The sequence below is a fragment of the Melospiza melodia genome, unplaced genomic scaffold (genome assembly GCF_035770615.1).
Source record: "Melospiza melodia melodia isolate bMelMel2 unplaced genomic scaffold, bMelMel2.pri scaffold_32, whole genome shotgun sequence".
NCBI lineage: Eukaryota > Metazoa > Chordata > Aves > Passeriformes > Passerellidae > Melospiza > Melospiza melodia.
Genome location: NW_026948638.1, coordinates 9,754,580 through 9,781,166, shown reverse-complemented (window position 1 = coordinate 9,781,166; position 26,587 = coordinate 9,754,580). Strand labels below are relative to the sequence as shown.

Below are 26,587 nucleotides of genomic sequence, written 5' to 3'. Positions count from 1 at the left end.
GACCTGTTATGAACAAAAATTTGGTTAATATTTTTTTCTGTGAGAAAAAGTTACCACTACTGCTGGGCTGCTGCCTTTGTTATTGTAATCACGGGTCGTTGTCGTTAATGGTTGTTTTTGTATTAGTAAAAGCCCTGGCTGGGGCGAGGTAATGGCCCTTCTCCTGGGGGGGGACCTTGCCCGAGGCTAAGTTTTACCTTTCTCAGAATAGGGAAGACACCTGAGAAGGTGGGGGGGGTTATGCAAAGTGACTCGCAAGACCAGAATGCTTTGTGGGACCCCCATCTCCAAACTCAGGGAGAAACCCCAAAAACAACGAGCCACCTAAGAGTTGAGAGACTGGAGTGATGTCTGGACGTGAGGAACCGAGTGCTGAGCCTTCAGAGATGCGGAACACCTTCGGAGCCTCTCACCCTAACCATTGGAGTTGACCCTGGTGGTGAGACCAAGCTGACAGATTGGGAGGGACCACCATCTGATGGGATCAGAAGGCCCCAAAGGCTCCCAAGAGGATCTGATCCCCAGCTGTGCCCCTGGTGGACAGAACTGTGCATATCCTCCTCCTCTGAGTCGCCTTGGGAGAGACGACGGACGCTGCAGACCGTCGAGCCGCCCAATCCTGAGCTGATCACTTTTAATAAAGGCATGAAAAAGGAGAAGAAGTGTCCTGGCCCCTGTTTATTTCAAGACCCTCATTCTCCCCATTCCAGCGTTCTGTCAGGGACTCCCTGCCCTTCTTCCCCCTGCTTCCAGCTGCAGAATGTGCAGCAAAGCCGCCTTTGCTGTCTGCTCAGGGAGCCCAGCCAGCTGCTGCAGCCTGACCCTGCCCTGCACAGCTCCCCTGGCAGGCACGGCAGGAGCAGCGCCCCGGCAGCCTCAGCAATTGCCCTCTGACATCTCTGGCACACACTGCCATGGGCTGCAATTCCAGCTGCCAGCAAGGAAAAGATGCTCCTGCCCTTCAAGGCCAAATTCTGAAGGGGCCAAGACACAAGTGCAGCAAGATCTTACACAGACATTTCACTGCCAGCCTCTATAACTTCATCCAGGGCTGTTTGAGCACCTGGATGGGGAAGGGAAAAAAAAAATAATCAGGGGAGGGTCTTTGGCTGGGAGCTGCCACAGGTAAAGAGACACCCTGGAAGGGAAAAGGAGCAGACCCAGGAAATCAAGAGAGAAAGCCGGACACAAATGGCAACCAGCTGACAAGGTGGCACTCTGAAAACCAAACCTGGGCTTATGGAATAGGAATGGGACAGAAATGAAGAATTCTGAAACTTTATTTACTTGGCTTCTCTGAGCAATCTGTGAAGCCAGGACTTCACCATCCTGACAGGGAGGAAGTATTTTCTAGATCAAACCTGAGCTTCGTCCCTTTTACTCTGAGCCCCGTAAATCCCAATGAACTCATCTGTCGTCGTTTTCATCAAGGGCCCAAGCTCTTTGTTCCAGCACATCCAGCAAGCACCAGGCAGGACAGCACAGGAACCCAACTCACAGCTGAGGGACTCAGAACATCTCAACACCAGCAGGGCACATTGCTCATTTTTGCTCCAACAGATTTGAGAAATGAAACCCTGGGGATGAGAGCTCTTTTTCAGAGCAGTAATTGCTATTTGATGTTAATGAAGTTGATAGGGTCTGAATTTGAAGTGTTGGTCTGTTGTTAAACATTGAACGTTACCTGTATTTGTATCTCTCCCCGGCATACTCTGTATTTGTGCCCCTTTCCGTCTCAGCCCAGATTTGTATCCCTTCCCGTCCCAGACTGAATTTAAATGAGACGCTGTGGGAACTCCATGAACCCTCTCCGAACAACAAACCAGCACATAAACGATGACTTTACCCCAGCAGAATCGCACTAAATCACCCACCCTTGAGCAGAGCCGGATTCTGTCCTGCCCCCATAATTTTAATAGTGCTCAGCTTGGAGGATCCCCCTATGCTCCGACCCAACGTTGCCTTCCTAAGGACTCTGGTGAGGACGGAAGCCCCGGCTGTGCCGAGAGACAAAGCTGCGCTGCTGCTGCTGCTGCTGCTGCTCCTCCTCCTCCTGCTCAGCGCGGTCCTGTGGGAGCAGCGGCGCCGCGCGCGACCCCTCGGGTTCCGCACCCAGAGCTGTCTTTAATAAAGGCCTTTTGAAAGGAGCTGCTCTCCTGGCCCTGTTTATCACACTGCCAGAGCCCCTCCCCAAAACCTCCAAAACCCTCCCAGGACACCCTCAGGACCCCCCCAGAGCCCGCCCCAAACTCCCGCAGGACCATCCCAACACCCCCAGACCCTCCCAAGACCTTCCTACGACCCCACCCCAAAACCCTCCCAGACCCTCCCACGACCACCCCGCTTCGTGATCCCTCTTAGGACCCATCCGCGCCCCCCAGGTCCCCCCACAATGCCCCAGGGCCCCTCCCCAAAGCCCCTCCGGACCCTCCCCCGCCCCCCCCCATCCCCTCTCCGGCCCCTCCCGCTCCTGTCCCGAGCCCGGCGGGTCCCGGCGGCGGCGGGGAACGGGGCGGGGCGCCGCTTCTGGCTCGCCTCTGATTGGCTGGGGCGGCGCCGGGGAGGCGGGCCTTGCTGGGGGGAGCTGCGCCGTGATTCGTTAGTTCGGGGCCACGCAGCGCGGTGATTGGTCGGCTCGGCGGGACGCGCCGCTCTTGGCTAGGGGTGTCGGCGGACGCGGCTTGAGCGAGTCTGGATCGTTCTGAGGTGGGTTTAGGGGGATCTGAGGGGAAGTGGGAGGGTCTGAGGGGATTTTGGGGGATTGTGTGAGGAACTGGGGGGTTGCGAGGTTGGTCCGGGGAGAAATTTGGGGGAGTCTGAGCGGATTTCATAGGGTTTTGGGGGGAATTGAGGAGTCTGAGGGGGATTTGGGGCAGTCTGATGGATTTGCGGGGGGGTCTCAGGTGGGTCTGGGGTGAATTTCGGGGGGAAATGGGGGGGGGGTCTGAGAGTCCTGGGGAGGTTTTGGTGCCCAGGGTGGTTCTGGGCAAATCCTGGGGGGGGCTCTGGGCGGTTTGGGGTTCCTGGAGGGGTCTCGGGGGAGATTTGGGGGTCCCGGGGGGTCCAGGCCCACCCTGAACCGGGGTCTGGGGGTTTCGGGGGGAGGGGGCACAGCAGGGGTTCTCCCCCTCCCACCCGGTTTTTGGGGGTCTCCCATGGTGCCCCCTCCCCAAAAAGCTCCGAGGGCCCTCTGAAGTGGCTCCTGTTCCACCGGCCGGTGCCCCCTGTTATGAATAAGAAGCTTGACTAGGCCAATATTCAAGCAGCAATAAATTTATTATTTATTATGGTAAAGTATGAGCAATACAGGGCCGGGTACAGTGGGGGAAGGTTTCCCTCCAACTGCACACCGATAATTGATGGTTACAGGTATTTATAGGGGTAGTCATCAGCTTTTTTCAGTAGTTTCTATTTCTAATCTTTTACTCATCATCAATTTTTATTCCAAATTATTACATCACAATTCTATACACTATTGTGATTTTAATTTCTCAGGATGTATCTCAAAGGAGTATCCCCAGATGTTGATGGTCTAGTTTCCAAAAGAAGAAAGACGAATCCCATCTGGTGGGGTCCAGCTCCCCAGATGTGTGTCCACCTTTTAATTGCAGAGACCATAAATCTCATTACAGTGATGTCCAGCTTCTCTTTGGTTGAAACCATAAACCCTTGAGGTGATGTTCATCTTCCTTTCTCAAGGTGTTTTTCTCTGCTTCAATTAGGCGTGAGATAAGCATATTTCCTTTATATATATTCCAAAGGTATAGTTTCAAGGATACAAGTAATATTCTAAAATTATACTTCAGAAGGTTATTATTGCAGAGCTTTTTATGGATGAAATGCAAGCAAAAAGGAACATCCTTAACACCTTAATTCCAATGCTCCTAAATCAACTAGGGTTAATTGCAAACAAAAGATAGGTTCAAAGGCCTTTTTCCATGCTTTATTTTCCTCAGTTATTATTAGAATTCACAACTATCCCGTTGTCGATGTCCACACATTTCGCATTCACAAGTACACACGTCAGCTGTTTGTACCTGACACGAAACACAGCTTTGCCTCTCACACCCCTGATCCAGGACGGGCCCACTGAGTCTGGGGGATTCTGGGGGGGTTTGTGGGGATTTTGCGAGGGTTTGGGGGATTATGGGGTGACTTTTTTGGGCTTTGGGGGATTTTATTGTCAGTTTCTAAGGAATTATTTGAGGTTTTGGGATGTAATTACTGGGCGAGAATTGCGTGATTTTCAGGCTTTTGTATTTTGGGGGATTTTATTGGGGTTGTGAGGGGTTTCTTGAGAAAGGACTTATTGAAATTATTTGGAGTATTTTTTAATCTTGGTGAGTTCCACTGGGATTTTCAGAGATTCTCTGGGGTTTTCGAGGGTTTTCTTGTAATTAGGGGGGATTTTGTGGGATTTTCATGGAATTTTGGGGGGCTTTTGGGGCATTCCTTGGTGTGGGGAAGAGCTGAGAGGCACCAAAATCTCCTTAAAACTCCCAAAGTCCAAATAAAACCCACTAAATCCCAATTAAATCTCTCAGAATCTCATTAGAACACCCTAGAATCCCAATAAAAGCCCACAAAATCCTTTGAAATCCCAATAATCCTGACTAAACTCCTCAAGTCCCCCAAAAATGTCCACAAAACCATAAAAAGTCCCACAAAATCTCCCCCAAGATCCAAAGAAATTCTGGCAACACACAAAAAACCCCCACAAAACCCCTGAAATCCCACCAAAAATCCCAAAAAAACCCAAAACCCCAATGAACCCCACTAAATGTCTCCACAATGCCAATAAAATGCCCCAAAATCTCCTAAAAATCCCAATAAAACCCCCAGAATCATTGAGAATCCCAAAAAATCCCAACAAAATCTCAGTAAAACAAACAAAATTCAAAAGAAGCCACAAAAAATTCAATAAACCCCCAAACACCCCCAGAAAAACTCCCCCTCAACATGCCAATAAAATCCCCCAAAATCCAAAACCCCCCCAAAATCCACAAAACCAGCCACTCCCAGTCAATGCCAGTATGATTCCAGTCACTCTCAATGCGGTCCCAGTGTAACCCAGTATGGACTCAGCTGCTCTCACTGTGATCCCAGTTGCTCCCAGCATAATTCCAGTTGTTCCCAGTTCCTCCCATTATGATCCCAGTTGCCCCAATAACAGTCCCAGTCCCTCCCAGCAGGGTCCCAGTGGTGCCCAGTTGCCTCCAGGGTAGATTCAGTTTCCCCCAGCATCGTCCCAGTTGCTCCCAGCATGATCCCAGCTGTTCCCAGTGTGGTTCCAGTCCCCCCAGTATGGTTAGAGACACTCCCAGTGGGTTTTAGTTTCCTCAGAATGATCCCAGTCTTTCCCAGTTGCTCCCAGTTTCCTCTAGCACAATCCCAGTTTCCATCTGTTGTTCAAAGGGTGGTCCCAGTTGCTCCCAGTATGATCCCAGTTGCCCCAGTTATAGTCTCAGTGCTCTCATCATGGTTCCAGAACCTTCCAGCTGATCCCAGTTGCTCCCAGTGTGTCACATTTTCCTCCCAACATGGGCCCAGTAGCTCCCAGTAACCCCCAGTCAGGTTCCATTCACTCCCAGTGTAATCCCAGTGTGATTGCAATCTACTCCCAGTATGATCCCAGTCACTTGCAGTCTAATCCCAGTTGCTCCCAGTCACTCCCACGCTGATGCCAGTGCCCCCACTGTGATCCCAGTTGCTCCCAGCATAGGCCCAGCTGTTCCCAGTGTGCTTCCGTCACTCCACTGTGGTTACAGACACTCCCAGTATGGTCCCAGTTGAACCCAGTTGTCCCTGCTCCGGTCCCAGTTACTCCCCAGATGATCCCAGTCCCTCCCAGCATGGTCCCAGTTGTTGTTATTATATTTCTGGAGTCCCAGCTCTCAGGCTGCCACAGCTCTCGGCTGTCCTATCTTGTATTGCTGTTGTTATATTTCTAGAGTCCTGTACCTTCAGGGTGCTTTTCTCACACACAGCTCTTCACAGCAGTGTTGCTCCTGCTTCTCGGTCAGGGCTCCTCCAAGACTCTCCCTGCACAGCCAACCCACTCCCTTTTATCCCAGTTATCTTCATTAGCCACTGCAGCCACCCAATTAAGGACATCACAGCTGCAGCCCATTTACAATTAGGATCAGGGCACGGCCACTTATACAATACATAGATTTTACTAGGACTCCTACTATACCCACTCACTCCCAGTTGCCCCCAGTGTGGGCCCCGTTCTCCCCAGCATGGTCCCAGTTGTTCCCAGTGTGGTTCCAGTCCCCCCAGTATGGTGACAGTCACTCCCAGTATATCCCAGTTGCCCCCAGCATGTCTGTAGTCATTTCCAGGCACTGCTAGTGGCCCCAGTAAGATCTCGGTTCTCCCAGTATGATCCCCCAGTCATGCCCAGTATATCCCAGTTGCCTCCAGCATGCATCCAGTCCTTCCCAGTTCCTCCAGTTTGCTTGCAGCATCATCCCAGTTTCCCTCACTTGCTTCCAGTAGCCCAAAGTGTGATCCCAGTCACTCCCATTCAACCCCAATATGATCCCAGTAAGCTCCAGTTTGATCCCAGTCACATGCCAGCCCTCCTAGTGTGGCCCCAGTATAATCCCAGATGCTTCCAGTCTCTCCCAGTATGACCCCAGCTGCCTCCAGCATGGTTCCAGTTGCTTCCTAGATCACCCCAGTCATTCCCAGTATGATGCCATTTGCTCCCAGCGTGCTCCCAGTTGCTCCCAGTCAGGCCCAGCATGGGGGATGATGTGCAGGGTGTGTTCCCAGTCGCTCTCAGACACTCCCAGTATTAGTCCAGTCCCTCCCAGTATGATCCAAAGATGAGCCCAGTGTGCTCCCAGTCACTGCTAGTATGAACCAGTTGTGCTCCACATGATTCCAGTTGTTCTCTTTCACCCTCACTTTTTTTCCAGTCACTCCCAGTATCTCCCAGTGTACCCCAGTTTCCTCCAGCATCTTTCCAGTTCCTTCCAGTATGATCCCATTTGCTCACAAGCACTCCCAGTCATCCTCAGTGTAGTGGCACTCACTGCCAGTATTATCCCAGTCACCTCCAGCATTATCCCAGTTCATCCCAGTTGAAGTCCAGCAGTTTCCAATCACCACCAGCATGCACCCAGTCACTCCCAGATCCTCCCAGTTACTCCTAGCATGTTCCCAGTTACTCACAGGTATTCCCAGTCACACTCAGCACCATCCCTGTCACTCCCAGTTTATCCCATTTCTCCCTAACAGGGTCACAATTGCTCCCTGCAGGCTCCTACTCACTCCCAGTATGCTCCCAGTATGATCCCAGTCTCCATCAGTGCGATCACATTCTGGCCTGACATGGCACTATGATCCCAGCATGATGTCAGTACATAGTAAATACAGTCCGAGTCACTCCCGGTACGATCCCAGTATGATGTCAATACAAACCCAGTACAGTCCCAGTCACTCCCAGTACAATCCCAGTATGATCCCAGTACAAAGTCAGTACAGTCCCAGTCACTCCCAGTACGATCCCAGTCCAGCCCAGTCTCTGGCAGTGCTGCCACTGCTGGGATCCCCCAGCCCTGTGTGCGTTCCCCCCTGGCGGATGTGCCGAGAGGAGCCCCAAGGGCTGGCAGTGGCCAGGCAGGGTCCCCAGCAAGGCCCAGTTTGGATGTGCAGCCCCCAGTTTGCCCAGTTTGCCTCTCCATTGGCCCGGGCCGGGCTCCCCCCGTCCGCAGCGGCTGGGAGCAGCCGAGAGCCCCGCGCTGCCCATCCCGACCTGTCCCAGCTCCATCCCCGCTCCTGCCGCGGGCTGCCAGGGCTGCGGGAATGGGCACCGAGGGTGTGGCTGCTGCTGGGGGAGGAGAAGGAGGGAGGGAAGGGCAGGGATGAAGGGGGAGGAGGAGGAGGGGTAAGGGAGGAGGAGAAGGAATGGAAGGGGCAGGATGGAAGAGGTGAAGGAGGTGGGTATAACACAGAGGAGCTCGAGGAGGGATGGAAGAGAAGGAGCGGGAGGAGAAAGAGGAGGGAAGGAGGCGGGGTTACAGGGGAGGAGGAGAGGGAGGAGGGATGGAGGAGGAGAAGGAGGTGGGGATAAGACGGAGGAGGAGCGGGAGGAAGAGGCGGGACAAAGGCTGATCAAGGCTGAACAGAAGGAACCGCGCTGCAGCCCTGCCTGAATTCGCAGCCCCCACACGTGGGATCATCGCCCCCCCCCCGTTGCGCCGGTTAGCGGGGGAGCCCGGCCCAGACATTCCGGGGGGTCCCTGGGTTGGGTTTTTGTGGGAATGTTTGGAGAATGAAGCAGTCCAAGGCTGAGCGGAAAAGGCCCCTCGGGGGGACATCGGGGGTGGCGGTGGCGGTGCCGGCAGGGGCAGCCTGGAGGAGCAGAGCCCTGTGTGCCCCAGGAGCCCAAAGTGGGGAGCCCAGAGAGGGGGGGGGGAGCGCTGCCATTGGTGGGAGCCTCAAGAGCCTGGAGAGGGGCAGGGGGGACTCCTTGGAGCCGCTGCAGCCCCGAGCAGAGAATGAGGGGAGAAGCGAGCCCGGGAGCCCAAACAGCCCCAGCATCCTGAAATGGGGAGAGCCAAGAGGGGGGAGCTTTTGGCATTGCTGGGACTGCCAGCAGCCTGGGCAGGGCAGGCACCGAGGAGAAGGGGGACCCCCAATCCAAGCGTGACCCCAGCAGCTGGGACAGGGGAGAACCCCCGAACACCAGAGGGGAGGGACCAGGGACAGGGAACTCCTGGGAGGCTTTTCCTAGGCTGAATCTTGGTGTTTGGGAGGTTTTTATGGAGCCCACGTGGCCAGTGACTTGTAGAGACGGACTCAGGCAGAGGGACATTCAAACTGAACATGTGTTGAGGAAGATGAAACAGGGAAGCCTCATAAATATGATTGTCTGGCAAAAGAATTTGAGAATATTGAAACTCTAAGCAAGATTGAGATGGAAGCAAGCTTTGAGATACCTTAGTGAACAACTGGAAAACAATTGTGTGGCCTGACTAAAGGTAATCCCCTTTTGCTGAAACAATTCCCTCTGCGTGCAGACAGACCCAAGGGTCTGGGCAGACCCTACCAGCTCAGCAGAAGGGGTCCAAAGTGGTGTTTTCAGGGTTTAAAATGTAACACAGTGTCATGATGTAATGATTCTTACAGGCTGTATGTAAATGCTCCAGGATTTGTATCTTGTACTAGATTGGTTAGTGAGAAATAGAATATTCAACAGAGAAGAAGATTTATTGTATTGTAATGGGAAGCTTACTCTCTTACGCTCTTCCCCTCTTACTCTCTCACCCTCTCATCCTCTCTACCCCTCTCTTCTCTCGGGCCTGCTCCGACCTGTGGCTGGCAGCTCCAAGCAGGGCCTTGCACCCAGGCCCTTTGCAATAAACCGCAAGTTCCACGACCTGGCTTCAGAGATCTCTCGTCTCCGTCCGTCCCGACCGTCCTACCCCTCAACACTCCTACAAACGTGCTCATCCCTTGTTTTCCCCAAACCAGGATTTCCCATTGCCAACCCCTGGGATGCTGTGAGGAGGAGGAAGATGCCCCGGGACACTGAGGCAGGTGAGAAGGAAGTCAGTGCCCCTTTCCCCTCTGTGCATCTCCATCTCCCAGCCCAGCACGGCCCCGGCTGCAGCACAGCCCTGGGGGAATCTCCTTGCCCTTGCCTGTGGCACAGAGGCAAATCCCATCCTGTCCTTGTCCTTCCTCCCCCAGAGCAGGAGCTGAGCATGGAGAGCAGGGAGGACAAATGCCCGTGGCAGAACCTGGTGGCAGAGGCCGTTTTGAGCGGCTCCACGGCGCAGGAAGCCAACGGGGAGGAAAAGCCCCGGAGATGCCGCACGAGGAGGGGCTGCAAACGCAGCTGGCGGGGATCTGAGGGGGAAAGAGCCAGCCTGGGCCGGGAAGGCGGCCAGAGATGGAGCCAGAGCTCGGAGCTGGTGCTCCATGAGCAGCTCCATGATGGGAAGAAGACCCATACGTGCGTGGAGTGTGGAAAGAACTTCAGGTGGAACTGCGACCTGATCCTGCACCAGAGGACCCACACTGGGGAGAAGCCCTATGAGTGTGGCGAGTGTGGGAAGCGCTTCAGCCTGAGCTCCAGCCTGATCAAGCACCAGAGAATCCACACTGGGGAGAAGCCCTATGAGTGTGGGGAGTGTGGGAAGAGCTTCTGTGGGAGCTCCAGCCTGATCAAGCACCAGAGGATCCACACTGGGGAGAGGCCCTTCAAGTGGGGGGAGTGTGGACAGAGCTTCAGCCAGCGCTCCCACCTCATCTCGCACCAGAGGACCCACACTGGGGAGAAGCCCTATGAGTGTGGGGAGTGTGGGAAGAGCTTCTGTGGGAGCTCCAGCCTGATCAAGCACCAGAGGATCCACACTGGGGAGAGGCCCTTCAAGTGGGGGGAGTGTGGACAGAGCTTCAGCCAGCGCTCCCACCTCATCTCGCACCAGAGGACCCACACTGGGGTGAGGCCCTACGAGTGTTCCAAGTGTGGGAAGGGGTTTCAGACCAGCTCCCATCTTGTCCGGCACTATCAGAGTCACACAGAGGAGAGGCCCTTCCAAAGCCCCGACTGTGGGAAGGGATTCAAGCACAACTCCACCCTCGTCAAGCACCGGCGCATCCACACTGGGGAGAGGCCCTACGAGTGTCCCCAGTGTGGGAAGAGCTTCTCCAGCAGCTCTGACTTGACCCGACACCAACGGAGGCACCGGTAAGGGAAGCCCTGCGAGTGCCCTGAGTGCGGTAAGAGCTTCATGCGCTGCTCCAGCTCCATCCCCCACTGGAGAAGGCACTTTGGGCACAGCCCTGGTCACTCACATTCCCTGTGATCCATGTTGGCAACACACCTGGCAGCTTTTACTTTTGTTTTGCCCCTAATGTTTCTAGCTTCTCTATCTCTTTGCACTCCAAAAGTCAAGAGAGATGGATCTGTCACCTGAAAACCACTGAAATCCCAGTGAAAACAACTCAATCTTACCCAAAAGGGCTCAGTCCCACCTCAAAAAAACTCAGTGCCGTACCAAACTCACTTGATTCCTCAGCCACCTAAGTAAGATGGGGCTGGGAGGAGATTGGGAGAAGTGGGATCTCAGTTAGAGTGGTGGGATGAGGATTGTGTGGAGCTGGGTGTGTGGGATGCATTTGATAGCAAATAAAATTCTCAGACTTACTGATTTCTCTCCTGTTCATGTTCAGACCGTTGCAGTTCTGTTTGCAGAGTGCCGCCTTCTCAGCTCATTGTGTTTGTGTCCCCTGTTCTCTCCTGCCTCTCTTTGCCTGCTCTGTTTCTCTCTCAGTGTGTCCCTTAACCCAGGGACCACCACAGATCCTCCCCTGATTTAATTGACCCAGGCACCCCCAGAGACCCTCCCTATATTTAATTGCCTCAGGGACCACCAAATACCCTCCTTTGATTTATTGCCCCAGTGACCACCAAGGATTCTGCCCTGATTCAATTGACTCCATCTCTGATTTAATTGACCTCTGCCCTGTTTTAATTGACCCCTCTGTCACCAAAGACCCTCCCCATATTATTTATTATTTTATTTCCCAAATATTATTTTAATTCCCAGTCCCAGGAGCTGAAGTCCTGAAGGCTGGCAGGGAAATGTCTCTGTAGGATTTTGTTCCATTTGCCTTCAAGGGCGGGAACATCTTTTCCTGTCTGGGAGCTGGAATTCCAGACTTTTGGAATGTATCCTGAGCAATACAGACTGGCATCAGATATGGACTGGGATCAAATAGGGACTGGGATCATATGTACTATCCCGAATTTCCTCATTATCCAAAAATTCCCATAATTCTGGAATTTCTGTTATCCCAAAATTCTCATTATCCCAAATTTCCCATTATCCCAAATTTCCCCATTATCCCAAAATTCCTGTTATCCCAAATTTCCCCTTGATCCCAGAATTCCCATTATCCTGGAATTTCTGTTATCCCGGAATTCCCATTATCCCAGTTCCCCATTATCCCACTCTCCCAGTTCCCCCCATTATCCCAGTCCCCCACATTATCCCAGTTCCCCCTTATCCCATTTTTCTTTTTATGCCAGTTTCCCCCGTTTTCCCAGTTCCCCCCCACCCCGCTATCCTGTGCCCCCCAGTTATCCCAGTTCCCTACTCAGCAGATGCCTGAGAGACTGGAATCCTATGCACTGGGACAAACTGGAATGGGATAGCCCAGACGGATCCTATGGACTGGGATTATATGGAACTGGGATCCTATGGACTGGGATAAACTGGACTGGGATAGCCTGCACTGGGATCCTACGGAAAAGGATAAACTGGACTGTGAGAAACTGGAATGGCACCAAATAGGGATTGGGACTGTATAAACTGGAACCCTGTGAAATGGGATCCTATAGACTGGGACTGCACAGACTGGGACCCTATGGATCCGGGCCATACACACTGGGATAAACTGGTCTGAGATTCTATGGACTGGGATCCCACCAAACTGGGATCGCATGGACCGGGACTGGAAATACAGGGATGGCATGGAAGAGGAGGGATAACGGAGATCGAGAAAGGATGGAAAAAAGAGGAGTAGGTGGGGTTAGGGAGGAGCAGGAGGAGGAGGAGGGGTAAAATGGGAGGGAAGAAGGAGGAGAAGGAGGGAGGGTCAGGGAGGAGGAGGAGGAGGGAGGGAAAGGGAGGGACAAAGGAGGAGAAGGAGGTGGGGAAAGAGGAGGGGGAGGAGGGATGGAAGAGGAGAAGGAGGAGGAGAGGGGATGGAACAGGAGGAGCGGGAGGAAGAGGAGGGACAAAGGCGGATCAAGGCTGAGCAGATGGAACCGCGTTGCAGCCCTGCCTGAATTCGCAGCCCCCACCAGTGGGATCATCGCCATCCCCTGTTGCGCCGGTGAGCAAGGAGGGGCAGCCAGGCCAAGACGTCCCGGGGGGTCCCTGGGTTGGGTTTTTGGGGGGATGTTTGGAGAATGAAGCAGTCCAAGGCTGAGCGGAAAAGGCCCCTCAGGGGGACATCGGGGGGTGCCGGTGGCGGTGCCGGCAGAGGCAGCCTGGAGGAGCAGAGCCCTGTGTGCCCCAGGAGCCCAAAGCGGGGAGCCCAGAGAGGGGGGAGCGCTGCCATTGGCGGGAGCCTCAAGAGCCTGGAGAGGGGCAGGGGGGACTCCTTGGAGCTGCTGCAGCCCCGAGCAGAGAATTAGGGGAGAAGGGAGCCCGGAAGACCAAAAAGCCCCGGCATCCCAAAGTGGGGAGATGGAAAAGAGGGAACTTTTGGGATCGCTGGGTCTCCCAGCAGCCTGGGCAGGGTGGGCACCGTGGAGAAGGGGGACCCCCAATCCAAGTGTGACCCCAGCAGCTAGGACAGGGGGGAACACTGCAACACCGGAGGCGAGGGACCTGGGAGGCTTTTTCAGGGCTGAATCTTGGTGTTTGGGAGGTTTTCTGGAGCCCAGATGGCCAGTGACTTGTAGAGATGGACTGGTGCAGAGGGACCTTCAAACTCACTGTGCTCATCCCTTGTTTTCCCCAAACCAGGATTTCCCATTGCCAACCCTTGGCAGGGTGTGAGGAAGAGGAAGATGCCCACGGACACTGAGGCAGGTGAGGAGGAAGTCAGTGCGCCTTTCCCTCTCTGTGCTGCTCCATCTCCCAGCCCAGCATGGCCCCCGGCTGCAGCACAGCCCTGGGGGAATCTCCTTGCCCTTGCCTGTGGCACGGAGGCAAATCCCATCCTGTCCTTATCCTTCCCCGCCCAGAGCAGGAGCTGAGCATGGAGAGCAGGGAGGACAAACGCCTGCAGCAGAACCTGGTGGAAGAGGCCGTTTTGAGCGGCTCCACGGCTCAGGAAGCCAACGGGGAGGACAAGCCCCGGAGATGCCGCACGAGGAGGGGCTGCAAATGCAGCTGGCGGGGATCTGAGGGGAAAGAGCCAGCCTGGGCCGGGAAGGCGGCTGGAGATGGAACCAGAGCTCGGAGCTGGTGCTCCAAGATGGGGAGAAGCCCCATACGTGCGTGGAGTGCGGGAAGAGCTTCAGGTGGAGCTCTGAGCTGATCCAGCACCAGAGGATACACACTGGGGAGAGGCCCTACGAGTGTTCCAAGTGTGGGAAGGGGTTTCAGACCAGCTCCCATCTCCTCCGATACTATCAGAGTCACACAGGGGAGAGGCCCTACGGGTGTCCCCAGTGTGGGAAGAGCTTCTCACAGTGCTCTCACTTGCCCCAACACCAACGGAGTCACCACTAAGGGAAGCCCTGCGAGTGCCCCGAGTGCGAGAGCTTCGTGCGCTGCTTTTGCTCCATCCCACACTGGAGGAGGCACTTTGGCCACCGCCCTGGTCACTTACGTTCCTTGTGATCCATGCTGGGAACACACCTGGCTGCTTCTCTCCTTTTCGTTTGGCCTCAATTTTCTTTTGCTTCATCTTCATCCCTTAAAAACAGCCAAAACAGGCTGCTATTAAATGAAAGAAATTGATCAAAGATGTCTAAAGTTCCACAATTTCAGAGGTTTTTAAGGGAGAATTCATGGTTTAGGGACAATATTCTGGAGGATTTGTGGGTTCTCTGGGGGGATTTTGGGCAGTGTTTTCCATCTCTTTTTGCTCTAAAAGCCAAGAGGGTCACCTCAAAACAACTGAATCCCTCTGAAAACAACTGTTGCAGAATTTTGTTCAGACATGGCTTATAGAGGGGCCATGAAAATATACAGCCGGTTAAAAAGTAAAAGGCAGCTGTAAGCAGCAAGTTCCCAGGCTTTTTCCTTAAACAATAAACACCATGTTCTTGAGTAAAGTGATGAGAAAAAACATGATGGAAAACACGGAGGCCTTGAGAACAGTCAATAACAAGTCAACAACAGGATGAGAAAAACAAATGTTAGTCGTCTCAACAAGAAACCACAGATCTTGACAACAAAAGGAGGGGTTGGTGTGTAATCTGTAGCCAATAATAAGCTCGGGTTTTGCAATATGTATGAACTTAATTAACACTACTATAAAAGTGTGTAAGTGTAAGCTGGATCAATAAATCGAACTCCGATTTATTGATTCAGCTTACACACTTTTATAGTAGTGTTAAACAACTGAATTTTAATTCATATGGGCTCAATCCCACATCAAAATAGCTTGTTCCCACCTTAAAATAAACTCAATCCGATGCCAAACTCACTTGATTCCACCGATGGCATGGTGAGATGGGGTGGGAAGGAGATTGGGAGAAGTGGGATCCCAATTTGGAGCGATGGGATGGGGATTGTGTGGGGCTGGCTGGTTGGGATGTATTTGATAGCAAATAAAACTTTCAGAGTTACTGATTTCTGTCCCTTTCATTTTTAGTCAGTTGCAGTTCTATTGGCAGAGTGCCACCTTCTAAGCTGATTGTGTTTGTGTCCTCCTTTCTCTCCTGCCTCCCTTTGCCTGCTCTTTTTCTCTCTCAGTGCCTCCCTTGAGCCAGGGCAGCTGCCACCAAAGACCCTGCCCTGATTCAGTTCCCAGTGCAGGAGCTACAACAGCCATGGGTGAAGTTCTGAAGGCTGGCAGTGAAATGTCACTGTAGGATCTTGCTCCACTTGGCTTTTGGCCCCTTCATAAGAGCTTTGCCTTCAAGGGCAGGAATATCTTTTCCTGGCTGGGAAATGGAATTCCAGGTCCTTGGAGTGTGTGCTGTGCAGGACCATACAGACTGGGATCACGTGGACCAGGATTTCACAGGCTGGGACCACAGGGGTTAGGAGCAGAGACTGGGATCATACAAACTGGACCATACAGACCAGGATGCTGCACCAGATCGATGTAAACCAAGGGGGTCCCGCCCTGCCTGGGGGTGCAGCCAAAGCTCCCTGGAACAAATGCAGAGTTTCAGGAGGGATCCCAATTCCAATCCCATTTCTAATCCCATTTCCAATCCTTTTGCCAATCTCAGAGTCATCCTGGCGCTGATCCTGGTCCCGGTGCCAGCCTTGGTCTCTGTCTCAGTCCTGAAACACTCCCAGTGCTGATTCTGGTTCTCGTGTCAATCTCAATCGCACAGTGGTGCCGGTCCCGGTCTCAGAGCAGTTCTGGACCCAATGCTGCTGCTGGTGCCAGTCTTGGATCTTATGCCCCTTTGGCTGATTTTATGCCAAATCTGGAGGGTTGAGGGTGGATTTTAGATCCCTTTGGATGATATAAACCCATTTGGGTGGGGTTTGGGTCTGTTTGAGTGGTTTTAGGATAAACTGGGCAGTTTTAAGGTGGATTTTAGATGACTTTGGATGATTTTAGGCCTGTATGGTTGGATTTTAGGCCTCTTTGGGTAATTTTAGGTTGAACCAAGCCTTTTAGTGTGGATCACACCTTTGGGTGATTTTAGTCCCTTTGTCTTACAGATGGCTAATGAGATGATTGGCTCTTGCAATTAAGGGATGAATACTGTGTCAATATTAAGAGAAGCTTTATTGATGTGTGATTACATTATTGCAGGCTGTTGTTTAGATGTCCTCTGTTCTCCCCACAGTCCCCTTTCCCCCTATTGTTACCATCAGACAGCCTGAGCCATCCAGGACAGGTGGAAAGAAGGTGAGTACAAAAGCTTGTTCCTCGGGGAGGGGGCGTGGCATGACACGACCTGACCCTCCAATCAAGCTGCAGGAAAGCAGACTCCACCAATAAACAGCAAAGAAGAGTTGACTGACAGACTGTGGGAGGGGCCAGGGTTGGCTGATTCAATACTTGGGGTATAAAAGGCGGAGTGTCCATCTTGAGGATGAGCCAGGCACGTGGTAGGCAGGCACGATGGAAGCTCCCAGGCCTGTTCTTCCTTATTGAGTCCTTTTCTTGTCATTTATGTTAAGGTTGAATAAACCTTTTAAAATTTTCAAAGTCAGCAGTCGTTTCTCACAATAACCAAAGGTTCCTTTACTGGAGTTTGGTGCACAGGAGAAACACCAACCATATATTCTCAAGAGGTCAAAATGACACAAAATTTTACTGGCAAAGTACAGAAAATCAAGAAACTTTCGAAAAAGATTTAATAAAACATCTAATTCAACATAAAACACCATAGCAGTAACTTCCTTAACTCAGCCCGTTGCACCTGGAAACGTTTAACCACTTCAGTTGTTGAGGTACCAAAAAATGTTCCATATCAAGAGCATTATAAGGAGAAAGACAGGAGGACAGAAGCTCTATAGAAAGAAATGCACATGGCTACCAACTGCTGGGGTTCCAGTGTGGATGAGACACAAACCGCAACCATGGAACCCTTGTGACACATCAAGGCCCCTCTGGAGCAAAGGAACCATTGCTGACAGAACAGAAACTCATGGAACCAAGGGGCCATTGTGACCATGCAGATCCAAGGACACCATGGTGGCACTATGGAACCTCATGGGAGCAAAGAGACAATTGTGACACTCTGGTGCCTCATGGAATCAGGGGGACCATTGTGAAACTCAGGCCCCCTATGGAACCAAGGGCCAAGGATGAAGCTGTGGGGCCCATGGAACCAAGGAGCCGTTGTGACACAGCGGGGCCACAGGGAGCCGAGGGGCCATGGGGACATTGAAGGGCTCAGGGAAGCCAAGAGGCCATTGTGACACTGCAGAAGAAAGGAGAACACTGTGACACTGCAGGGACTCCTGGAATCAAGGAGACCCTTGGGACACTGTGGGGGCCCCATGGAACCAACGAGACAGGGAGCAGGTGTGGCTGGTTTGGCCTCCCGGGGGCTGCTGGACAGGTCTGGCTGACCTTGGCATGTCGAGGGCTGCTCCTCACCTGCCCCTGAAGCACTGGGGCTCTGGGCTCTCCTTCCTATGGGAGAGAACTTTCCTGGTCCTTCTCCAGGGCCCTATGGCCAAAACTGGGATTCCTTCTCCAAATTCCCTTACATGCACAGATTGTTCCCAGATGAAATCTGCCAGGAGAGACAGATCTGGCTGCCTTGGCTACCTGGGGCCACCTCTCATCTGCCTTTGAAACCCTGGGACCATATGCTTTTCTTTCCTATAGGAAAAAACCATCCATCTCGACCAGGCACTCATGGCCAAAATTGGGCAACTGCCTCTGGAATTCCTTATATCCAAGGATAACTCCCAGACAAAAGCTGCCAGGACTGACAAGTCTGGCTGGCCTTGACTTCCTGAGGGCTGGCCCTCATCTGCCTCTGAAACACTGGGGCTCTGTGCTTTCCTTCCTAATAAAAAGAACTCTTCTTCCTGTCCAGGCATCCACAGCCAAAACTGAGATTCCACCTCCAAAACGCCCAATGTCCAAGGAAAGCCCCTAAACTAAAGGTGCCAGGAAAGACAGGTATGGCTGGCTTGGCCTGAGGGTGGCCACCTCTCATCTGCTTCCAAAACACTTGGACTTTATGCTTTACTTTCCTATGGGGAAAAAAAACGCCCATCTTGACCGTGGCCAAAATTGGGATTCCACCTCCAAAGGTCAGTACATCCAAGGATTGCTCCCAAGTGAAAGCTGCCAGGACAGAGAGGTCTGGCTGCCCTTGGGCTCCTGAGGGTGCCTCTCCCCTGCTGTCCAAACACTGGGGCTCAGTGCTTTCCTTCCTATGGAAAAGAACCGTCCTTCTTATCCATGCAGAAATGGCTGAAATTGAGATTCTACCTCTAAAGTTCTTAATATCCAAGGGTTGCTCCCAGGCAAAATCTGCCTGTACCGTCAAGTCTGGCTGGCCTTGGCCTCTGGTGGCTGCCCCTGCAACACTGGGGCTGGGTTCTTTCCTTCCCATGGAGATCCCTGGGACACTGTGGGGACCTCATGGAACCAAGGGGATCATTGTGGCACCACTGGAGCCCATGGAACCAAGGGGATCATTGTGGCACCACTGGAGCCCATGGAACCAAGGGGATCATTGTGGCACCACTGGAGCCCATGGAACCAAGGGGATCATTGTGGCACCACTGGAGCCCTTGGAACCAAGGGGCCTTGGTGACACAGCGGGGCTTCATGGACCCAGAGGCCATTATGGCTCTGTGGGGCCTGATGGAACCTTGGAGACCATTGTGACCCTTCAGGGTCTCGTGTCACCAAGGGGGCAGTATGGCACCTCAGGGCCACCTGTAAGCAAGGGACCATTGGGACACTGTGGGTCCCCATTGAACCCAGGGAACATGGAACAGCTCTGGCTTGCTTGGCCTCCCAGGGGCCACCTGACAGCTGTGGCTGATGTTGGGATGTCAAGGGCTGCCTCTCATCAGCTCCTGGAGCACTGGGGCTCCATGCTTTCCTTGCTATGGAAAAGAACTGTCCCCCTTTTCAGATGCCTATTGCCAAAATTGGTACTCTCCCTAAAAAATTCCTATTTGCAAGGGTATCTCACAAAATAAAACCTGCCAGCTCTGGCTGGCCTTGGCCTCTGATGGTCACCTCTCATCTGTCCTGGAAACACTGGGGCTCTGCTCCTTCTATCCTGTGGAAAAGAACCAGCCTTCTTGTCCATGGACCATGGTCAAAATTAGAATTTGGCCTCCCAAATGTGTATATCCAAGGATTGGTCCCAGACAAAAGGAGCCAGGACAGACAGGTCGGGCTGGCCCTGTCCTCTGGTGCTTTTCTTAGACTATGAGCTGAATGTTTTCATTTGGAAACACCTTGGAGAGGGCCCAGAGGTGTCCCAAGGAGGGGTTTGGAGACCTCGGGCACATGAGCTCTGTATATGGACAAAGGAGCTCTGTGCTCAGTGGGTTGGAGGCTGAGGACAGTGGAGCAGAGCCAGGAGAGTGTTTAAAGAGCGATTTCAGTGATGGTGGATTCTTTTGACATAGTGGAAAACAGCCAGAGAGAGAAAGAATTAATGCCAAGTGCAGCTTGGGAGGCTCAGACTGGCACCAGGAGAAAGGAATTTCCCTGGCAGGGCAGGGCTGTGGTGCAGCAAGTCCCCAGCAGGAGCCTGGAGCAGCCTAAGGCTTTGTGTGGGCAGGCAGAGGCAGGCAGGAGGCAGAGCAGTCAGCAAAGGAAGGGCCCAGCCAGGTGGGGCAGCTGGGGGATGCCAACAGCCTGCAGGGACAGAGGCACAGGGCAGGGACAACGTAGCACAGCCTGGGCTGCACAGGGCACAGGGATGGGCAGCAGCTGAGAGACAGCCCTGACAGAGCCACCTTGGGCAGCACTTTGGCCATGGCTGCTGGCCCTGGGCCTGAGGCCACGAGGGGACAAGTGACCCTTGCAGGCCTGGGGCCTCATTGCCTCCTTGTCCCTGCTCAGCAGCCTGGCAGGGGCCGCCCCATGCTCCTGCCCTTGCCATTGCACATCCCCACATGGCAGTGCCCATCCCGGGAAGAGCCCTGAGCAAGGAGGGAGGGACAGGATCTGCCTGGCCAGGGGCTGGGGCTCAGGCCTTGGCCCTTTGCATTCCTCAAACACATCCAGGTGTGCTAAGCACTAGAAACACCTTTGCCTTGTTTGTCCCCAGCTGCCATCACTACCTCCAGTGTTCTGCTCTCCCTGGAACCCAGGGACACTTTCTCAGTCCTGTCCCTCACAGGGATCTCTTTAAAGTACAAGAAACTTCAGTGTTTCAATCTCACTTTGAGCTCTTGAGAAGTTCTTTGAGTACACTCTGAGGGACTGGGTCTGATGCAAAGAGCACCAAAGCCCCAGAGGCTCATTAAAGTCCCTGTGCTGTGTCTGTGCTGCTGAGCTGGGCCAGACTCCGTGCCCAGAGGCAGCTCCTGGCAAGGGCAGCGCTGCAGAGAGACAGCTCTGGCCAGGAGCAGCTCCTGTGCACAGCCCAGCAGAGACACCAGCAGGGCACAGACAGAGCTCACAGGGGCTCAGCACTGGCAGGGGCTGTGGGATGGCCCAGAGGGGGCTGTGTCACAGCAGCACCTCTGAGGCTGTGTCATAGAGGCACAGAGCAGCTGGGATGTCAGCAAGGGGCTGTGTGACAGCACAGAGTGGGCTGTGTGAGGTCACAGATTGGGCTATGACATCACAGAGCTTGTTGTGTGAGGTCATTGAACAGCTACACCATCATAGAGGGGACTGTGTGACATCACAGAGCAGGCTGTGAGATCATGGCATGGCTGTATGGCATCATATAGCAGGCTGTGAGGTCAAAACGTGTGCGGTGACATTACAGAGTGGCAGAATGACATCACAGAGAGGATTGTGTGACATCACTGAGGGGATTGTGACATCACAGAGGTGGCGTGGACATGATAGGGTAGGATGTGACGACATAGAGCAGACTCTGCCATCATGGAGGTTGGCGTTGTGGCATCAGAGAGTGGGTTGTGGTATCACTGGGTGTCTGAGTAACACCACAGAACAGTCTGTGACATCAGAGAACATGCAGTGACATCACTGGGTGAGTTTGTGACATCCCAGTGTCTTCTGAGACATCCCAGGAGGCAGCTGTATGACATCACAGAGTGATATGCCAGCATTGGCTCTGTGACATCCCAAGGGGGATTCGTGACATCCCAGCATGTGCTGTGACGTCACAGGGGCTGTGTGACATCACAGACGCCTGTGTTATATCAGAGGGGCTGTGTGACATCACAGGGGCTGTGTGATATCACAGGGGCAGTGTGAGGTCGCTGGGGAGGTCACTCTGCCCCAGCCCCCCTCACAGCTCCCCTCAGAGTAGTCCAACCTTGCTCGTGCACAGCAGGGTCCCCTGTCCCCCCCGGTCCCCCTGCCCCCGGCCCCGCAGCCTCCCCCAGAGGATGTTCCACGAGATCGACCCCAGAGCCTGACACTGGGACGGGGGGACGGGGCCGTGGGGATGGCACAGGGGAACAGGGACCCCCCGGCAGCGTCCCCGTGTCCCACAGGGCCAGAGCCTGGGCCAGGGCTCTTTCACCCTGCTACCAACGAGGCCTTGAGAGCGCTGAAAAATCCCCAGCAAGGGAGCAGCAAAAACCAGATTTAATATTAAGGGATAGCACCACAAAGTTCATTGGCAAGAGTCACTTTGCTCCTGAGTGGACACTTCAGGCACAGCAAGGAAACAAAGCAACAACAAAACCAAACAGAATCCAGGCAACCAAACCAGAAATGAATCCAGAACTGTCCCTCTGTGTGTGTGTGTGTGACACAAGGACAGTGAGGGCAAGGATAAAAGGAATACGGCCAAAAAGGTTAATAGAGCTCAAACTTAACAGGACTTAACTGATACCTTAACCTTAACAGATACCTTCAACTTCACAACTTAGAAAAGAACAGAGCTTAACAGTATGTAACCTAACTTATAACCTATGACTTAGCAATTTAACACAGGAATAACACTTAACAATATTTAACTTAACTTATATTAAACATAACAACTTAGCAAAAGAAGAATTCTTAGCAGCATTTAACTTAGCTTAAACCTTGTGACTTAACCTAACTTACAGGCCTGACTGGCTCAGCTATCCAAGGCACTCAAACCCCTCAGAAAGCAGCATTTCTGCCACATTTCCCCAGCAGAGGCATTCCTGTGTGCACACAGACACGAAGAGTCAGTGCAAGGCACCTGTGAGAAATTCCCCTGAGGGCAGGAAATGCTCACTGTGGATCCTTTGGCATCTCCCCAGTGGGTGAAGGCCTGAGCCTGGAGGAGTGGGGGGATCGGCCCAGGCTCTGTCGTTGTTGGGGATCCCCGAGTGCAGCAAACGGGAGAGTTCCCGGCTGGAAGAGGCCCCACTCAGAGGGAGTTGCTGGCCCAGGAGAGCTCCAAGGGCTCCTTTTGGAGCTCTGTTTGCAGGGCCCCAAGAGAGGGGCTTCAGTCCCAGCAATGGTTCATCCTGGCCACACTCAGCATTAGCAGCTTTCTTTGGCAATGTGAGAACAGGGATGTTGTGCCACTGATGGAACAAAAACAGTTCCCAGGGCTACTCCTACAGAAAGCAGGAGCTGGTTGGGCAGCAGCAGTGCCTGGAGCAGACAGTGTTTGTGATGAGCTGCAGAGGAGCTAAACCCAGGGGATGTTGGCCAAGGCCAAGCCCCAAGGAGCATTTCTCAGCTGGCAAGGCGGCCTGAGAAGAGGAGGGGGGAATGCAGCAGCACAGGGCCATGGAACCAAGGGACCATTGTGACACTGTGGGGCTCTGTGAGACCAAGGGACCACTGTGACACTGTGGAGCCTCATGGAATCATGGAGAGCACTGTGACATTGCTGGGCCTCGTGTCATCAGTGGTCCATTGTGACACTGGGCAACCAAAGGAGACCATTGTGATGCTGCAGGGATGCATGGAACTTTAGGGCCATGGTGATATTGTGGAACCCCATTGAACCAAGGGTTCATTGTGACACTGCAGGGCTGTGTGGAACCAAAGCTCCAAGGTGACACAGACGGACCTCCTGTCATCAATGGTCCATTGTGACACTGTGGAGCCTAATGAGACCATTGTGACGCTGCAAACTCCAGGGCCCAAAGGTTCATTGTGACATTGCAGGGCTCATGGAATAGAGGAGTCATGTGACATTGTGGAAAGCCTTTGTGCTTTCCTTCCCATGGAAAAGAACTGTCCAGCTTCTCCAGGTGCCCATGGCTGAGATTGGAATTCCACCTCCAAATTTCCTTAAATCCAAAGACTGCTCCCAGAGAGAATCTGCCATTCCTGACAAGTCTGGCTGGCCTTGCCCTAGTGAGGCTCTCACCTGCCTTCCAAATACTGGGGCTGTGTGCTTTCTTTCCTATAGAAAAGAGTTGCCCTTCTCAGCCAAGTGCACATGACCTGAATTGCTATTTCCACCTCCAGCATTCCCTGTTGTGAGAGACTGGAGGAGATTGTTGGCTGGAAATATTTTGTGTGGGGGGGAGGAAGAAGCAGGTCCATCCTTGCCCTGCCCTGTAAACCCAGCACTGCCCTGGAACCCCAATCCCCCCAGAGCCTCCATCCCAGCCCAGCAGTGTCTGCCAGTCCCTGGCAGAGCACAGGCAATGCTCCACAGCCACCTCTGCAGCCCCCAGCCCAGCTCCTGAGACCAAATGACCCCAAGTCCCACCTGGGGGAAGGGCCCAGGGAGATCCAGGGGTATTGAGAGCTGACCAAAAGGCAAGCATACATCTTGGCACTACCTCCTCTTGAAATTTCCATCTGAACACCACTGGAATCCAGGAGCTGGTAGCTGTGTGTGCACTTCTCTAAATCTTATTTTTCTCTCTTTCTGTGTCTAGTTGTTCTATATATGTCCTCTTGCAAATTTTGATTAACTTAAAATTGAACGGGTTTAGAGTTTGTGAATTTGAATGGGCCAAGTCAATGCTTTGAGAAGTGTTTTTTATTGACTGAATGTCATATTAATCCTTTTGCCAAAGTTTCTCTGATTTTCTAAATTTGCCAGTCAAGGCTGTTAGGTTGTTTTGAGCTCCTGAGAATCTCTTGTTGGTATTTCTCTAGTACATAAAACCAAAGTATAGAACAATTGTAATTCCTTTAAAATGTCTCCTTGAGAGAGTTGTTTGGGGAATGGCAGTCAGGGCTTGTCTGACCTGCTTGGCCCAGCCCAGGCAGGGCTTGATGTGGTAGCTAGGGAAGAGGCGCTGCGGAAGATTGTCGCGATGTCACGGAAAGGCAGGACCCTCTGTTTCCCGTAGATAAGACCCTCTGTTACTCATAGATAAGAAACTAACATAGGAATGTGGCCCCACTAACAATAGGAATGTTGCCCCACTAAAGTCAGCAACTTTCCATTCCTTACCCAGTACTTTTCCATTCCCTACTAACCATAGATAAGAAAGACAAACCCCTTTTTGACGTAGAGACCTCTAAGACTATAAGACCCCACGAGAAGAAGTAATAAACGCCATTTGACCGTCCACCACATTGGTGCCTGCGTATGTCATTGGCCCGAACGGCCCTGGAGAGTGGGCCGTCGAGCTGTACCTCAGAACCAGGTCGCCTGCCTTGATATAGAAGGCAACATTTTGGTGCCAGCATCTGGGAAAGCGGCTTGCGCCCAGCGAACGGGGATTCTCCTGGAAAGAGGACAGCGACTGCGGCAGCAGGTCTGACCGCAGTGGGAGGGAACGCCCTCGGACCCGCTTGGACCATGGAAGCCATAGCGAAGGTCGTAACAGAGATGCATGCACAATGGGGTATAGAATGTAAACTTAGGGATTTAACTCTCGCATTGTCGAGATTGATTAAGCTTGGGGCTGTTGAAAGCCCCGTGGATGTCCTACATTCGGACGTGTGGGATAATTGTACAAAAGCCCTGGCGGAGGACACTATGTCCTTGGGTTCAGGGAAAGCCCTAAAATCGTGGTGCAGAATTGTCCAGGCTCTGCAAAAAGCTCGACAAGAGCAAGAAACCTGGAAAGCCGCTCGAACTTGTTTATTAGCCGTGCCGCAGTTGTGGGTGGGCGCGGCGACACAAACCGTGGAGGTGCTTGACCCGGACGGACGTGCGGAGGCGCGAACACCAGATCCCCCTCAGAGAGCGGACTCACCATCGGAGGGGGGGGAGCACATGCGGGCATTCTGGCAGGGGCTTGCGGAGGAGGCGCGGAACGCGGCCGGAATGTTGGACCCCATAGGGACCGATAAAAATGGCCCCCCACCATATACGTTTGAAAATGACGCCGGACTGCATGGTCAGGGCGGAAAGGAGGAGGAGGGGGGCGGAAACGCAGTCAGCCCGCTTAACACTGCATGCGCGGGCAAGCGGGGAGACGGGGCGGCCCCTGCGGAGGCGCGTAAGACCAATCAGAGCGCTTTATTCAAATTAAGTCCTTGTAGGGCAAGGACCTCCCCCAGCAGGAGGCGGGGGGACCCCAGGGGGAGGGAACGGTCCGACCCCCGCAGGAAGGGGCGGGGTCGGAGCCCGAGGAAAAGGCAGAGCAGCCCGGAAGCGTTTCTTTACTCGACTTCCGGCTCGGACTCGGACTCGAGCTTGGAGCCCGAGATAGGGTCGGAGGATTTCGACTCAGATTCTAGCTTTAACAGAGAGAGAGCAGCGGCATGTAAGGTCACTAGCCACAGCGCTCCTGCATTGGTGAAGGGGTTACCAGAGAAAAACCAAACCCCACTTACAAACTGGCGGAAAATAAAAATGGCTTGCGCGGAATGGGCTCTGTCTGCCACTCTGGTGTTCCCAGTTCGTGTGGGGGGGGCAGGCGGAAACCAAAGGATTTATTCACCAGTCAATCCGAAAGATGTGCAGGCAATTGTTAAAGCGATTGCGGATAAGGGAATTAATTCTGCCATGGTTTACACACTCATTGACGGCCTTTTTGGTGGGGACGATATTCCATTTGATATTAAGCAGATGTGTAGAATGTATTTGACGGTGCGGGGATGATCGTTTTTAAACAAGAATGGGAGGACAATTGCATCAAACAGCTAGCCTTGGTAACAGGGGCAGACCACCCACTGCACGGCTCCAGCATACAGAGGCTAATGGGCACAGACCCCACTATGATCACCCCCCAGCAACAGGCTGAGGGCTTGCGTGCCCATGAGGTTATGACAACAACCCGTGCTGCCCGAGAAGCCATCCGTGACCCTTCTAAAGTGGTAGCTAAACCATCTCCGTGGTCTTCCATAAAACAGGGTGAGAGTGAGAGCTTCACTCAGTTTGTGGACAAACTTCAGGCCGCATTAGATTCCTCTGCATTACCCTCAGAGGCAAAGGGTCCCGTGGTGGCAGAATGCCTATGCCAGCAATGCAACTCAGCCACCAAAGACATTT

At 53.1% G+C, this 26,587-nt stretch overlaps 2 protein-coding genes and 1 long non-coding RNA gene across 5 annotated transcripts in view; 2 read left to right on the top strand and 1 right to left on the bottom strand.

Annotated features, from left to right (window-relative positions):
* The window catches only part of LOC134434161 (zinc finger protein 501-like), a 75,978-nt gene that overhangs the window by 13,464 nt on the left and 35,927 nt on the right, over window positions 1-26,587 (bottom strand). Inside the window, exon 4 of the mRNA XM_063182844.1 lies at window positions 19,609-19,613. Within this exon, the coding sequence (XP_063038914.1) occupies window positions 19,609-19,613 (5 nt within the window). The remainder of the gene's footprint in view (window positions 1-19,608; window positions 19,614-26,587) is intronic.
* On the top strand, window positions 2,637-11,168 carry LOC134434077 (zinc finger protein 239-like). Of its 3 annotated transcripts, none has more exons than XM_063182774.1 (3): window positions 2,637-2,706; window positions 9,487-9,552; window positions 9,706-11,168. In XM_063182774.1, exons 2-3 carry the CDS (start codon window positions 9,531-9,533, stop codon window positions 10,710-10,712), a joined length of 1,029 nt encoding a protein of 342 aa, XP_063038844.1. In that variant the 5' UTR covers window positions 2,637-2,706; window positions 9,487-9,530; the 3' UTR covers window positions 10,713-11,168. The 3 variants fall into 3 exon arrangements, with proteins under 3 accessions (XP_063038844.1, XP_063038845.1, XP_063038843.1); XM_063182775.1 differs by having other exon boundaries at window positions 2,694-2,706; window positions 9,711-11,168; XM_063182773.1 differs by lacking the exon at window positions 2,637-2,706 and having other exon boundaries at window positions 8,631-9,552.
* LOC134434162 (uncharacterized) lies at window positions 12,764-14,824 on the top strand. Its single transcript, XR_010031813.1, has 3 exons — window positions 12,764-12,861; window positions 13,500-13,565; window positions 13,721-14,824. It is a non-coding gene; the product is annotated as an uncharacterized LOC134434162 (long non-coding RNA).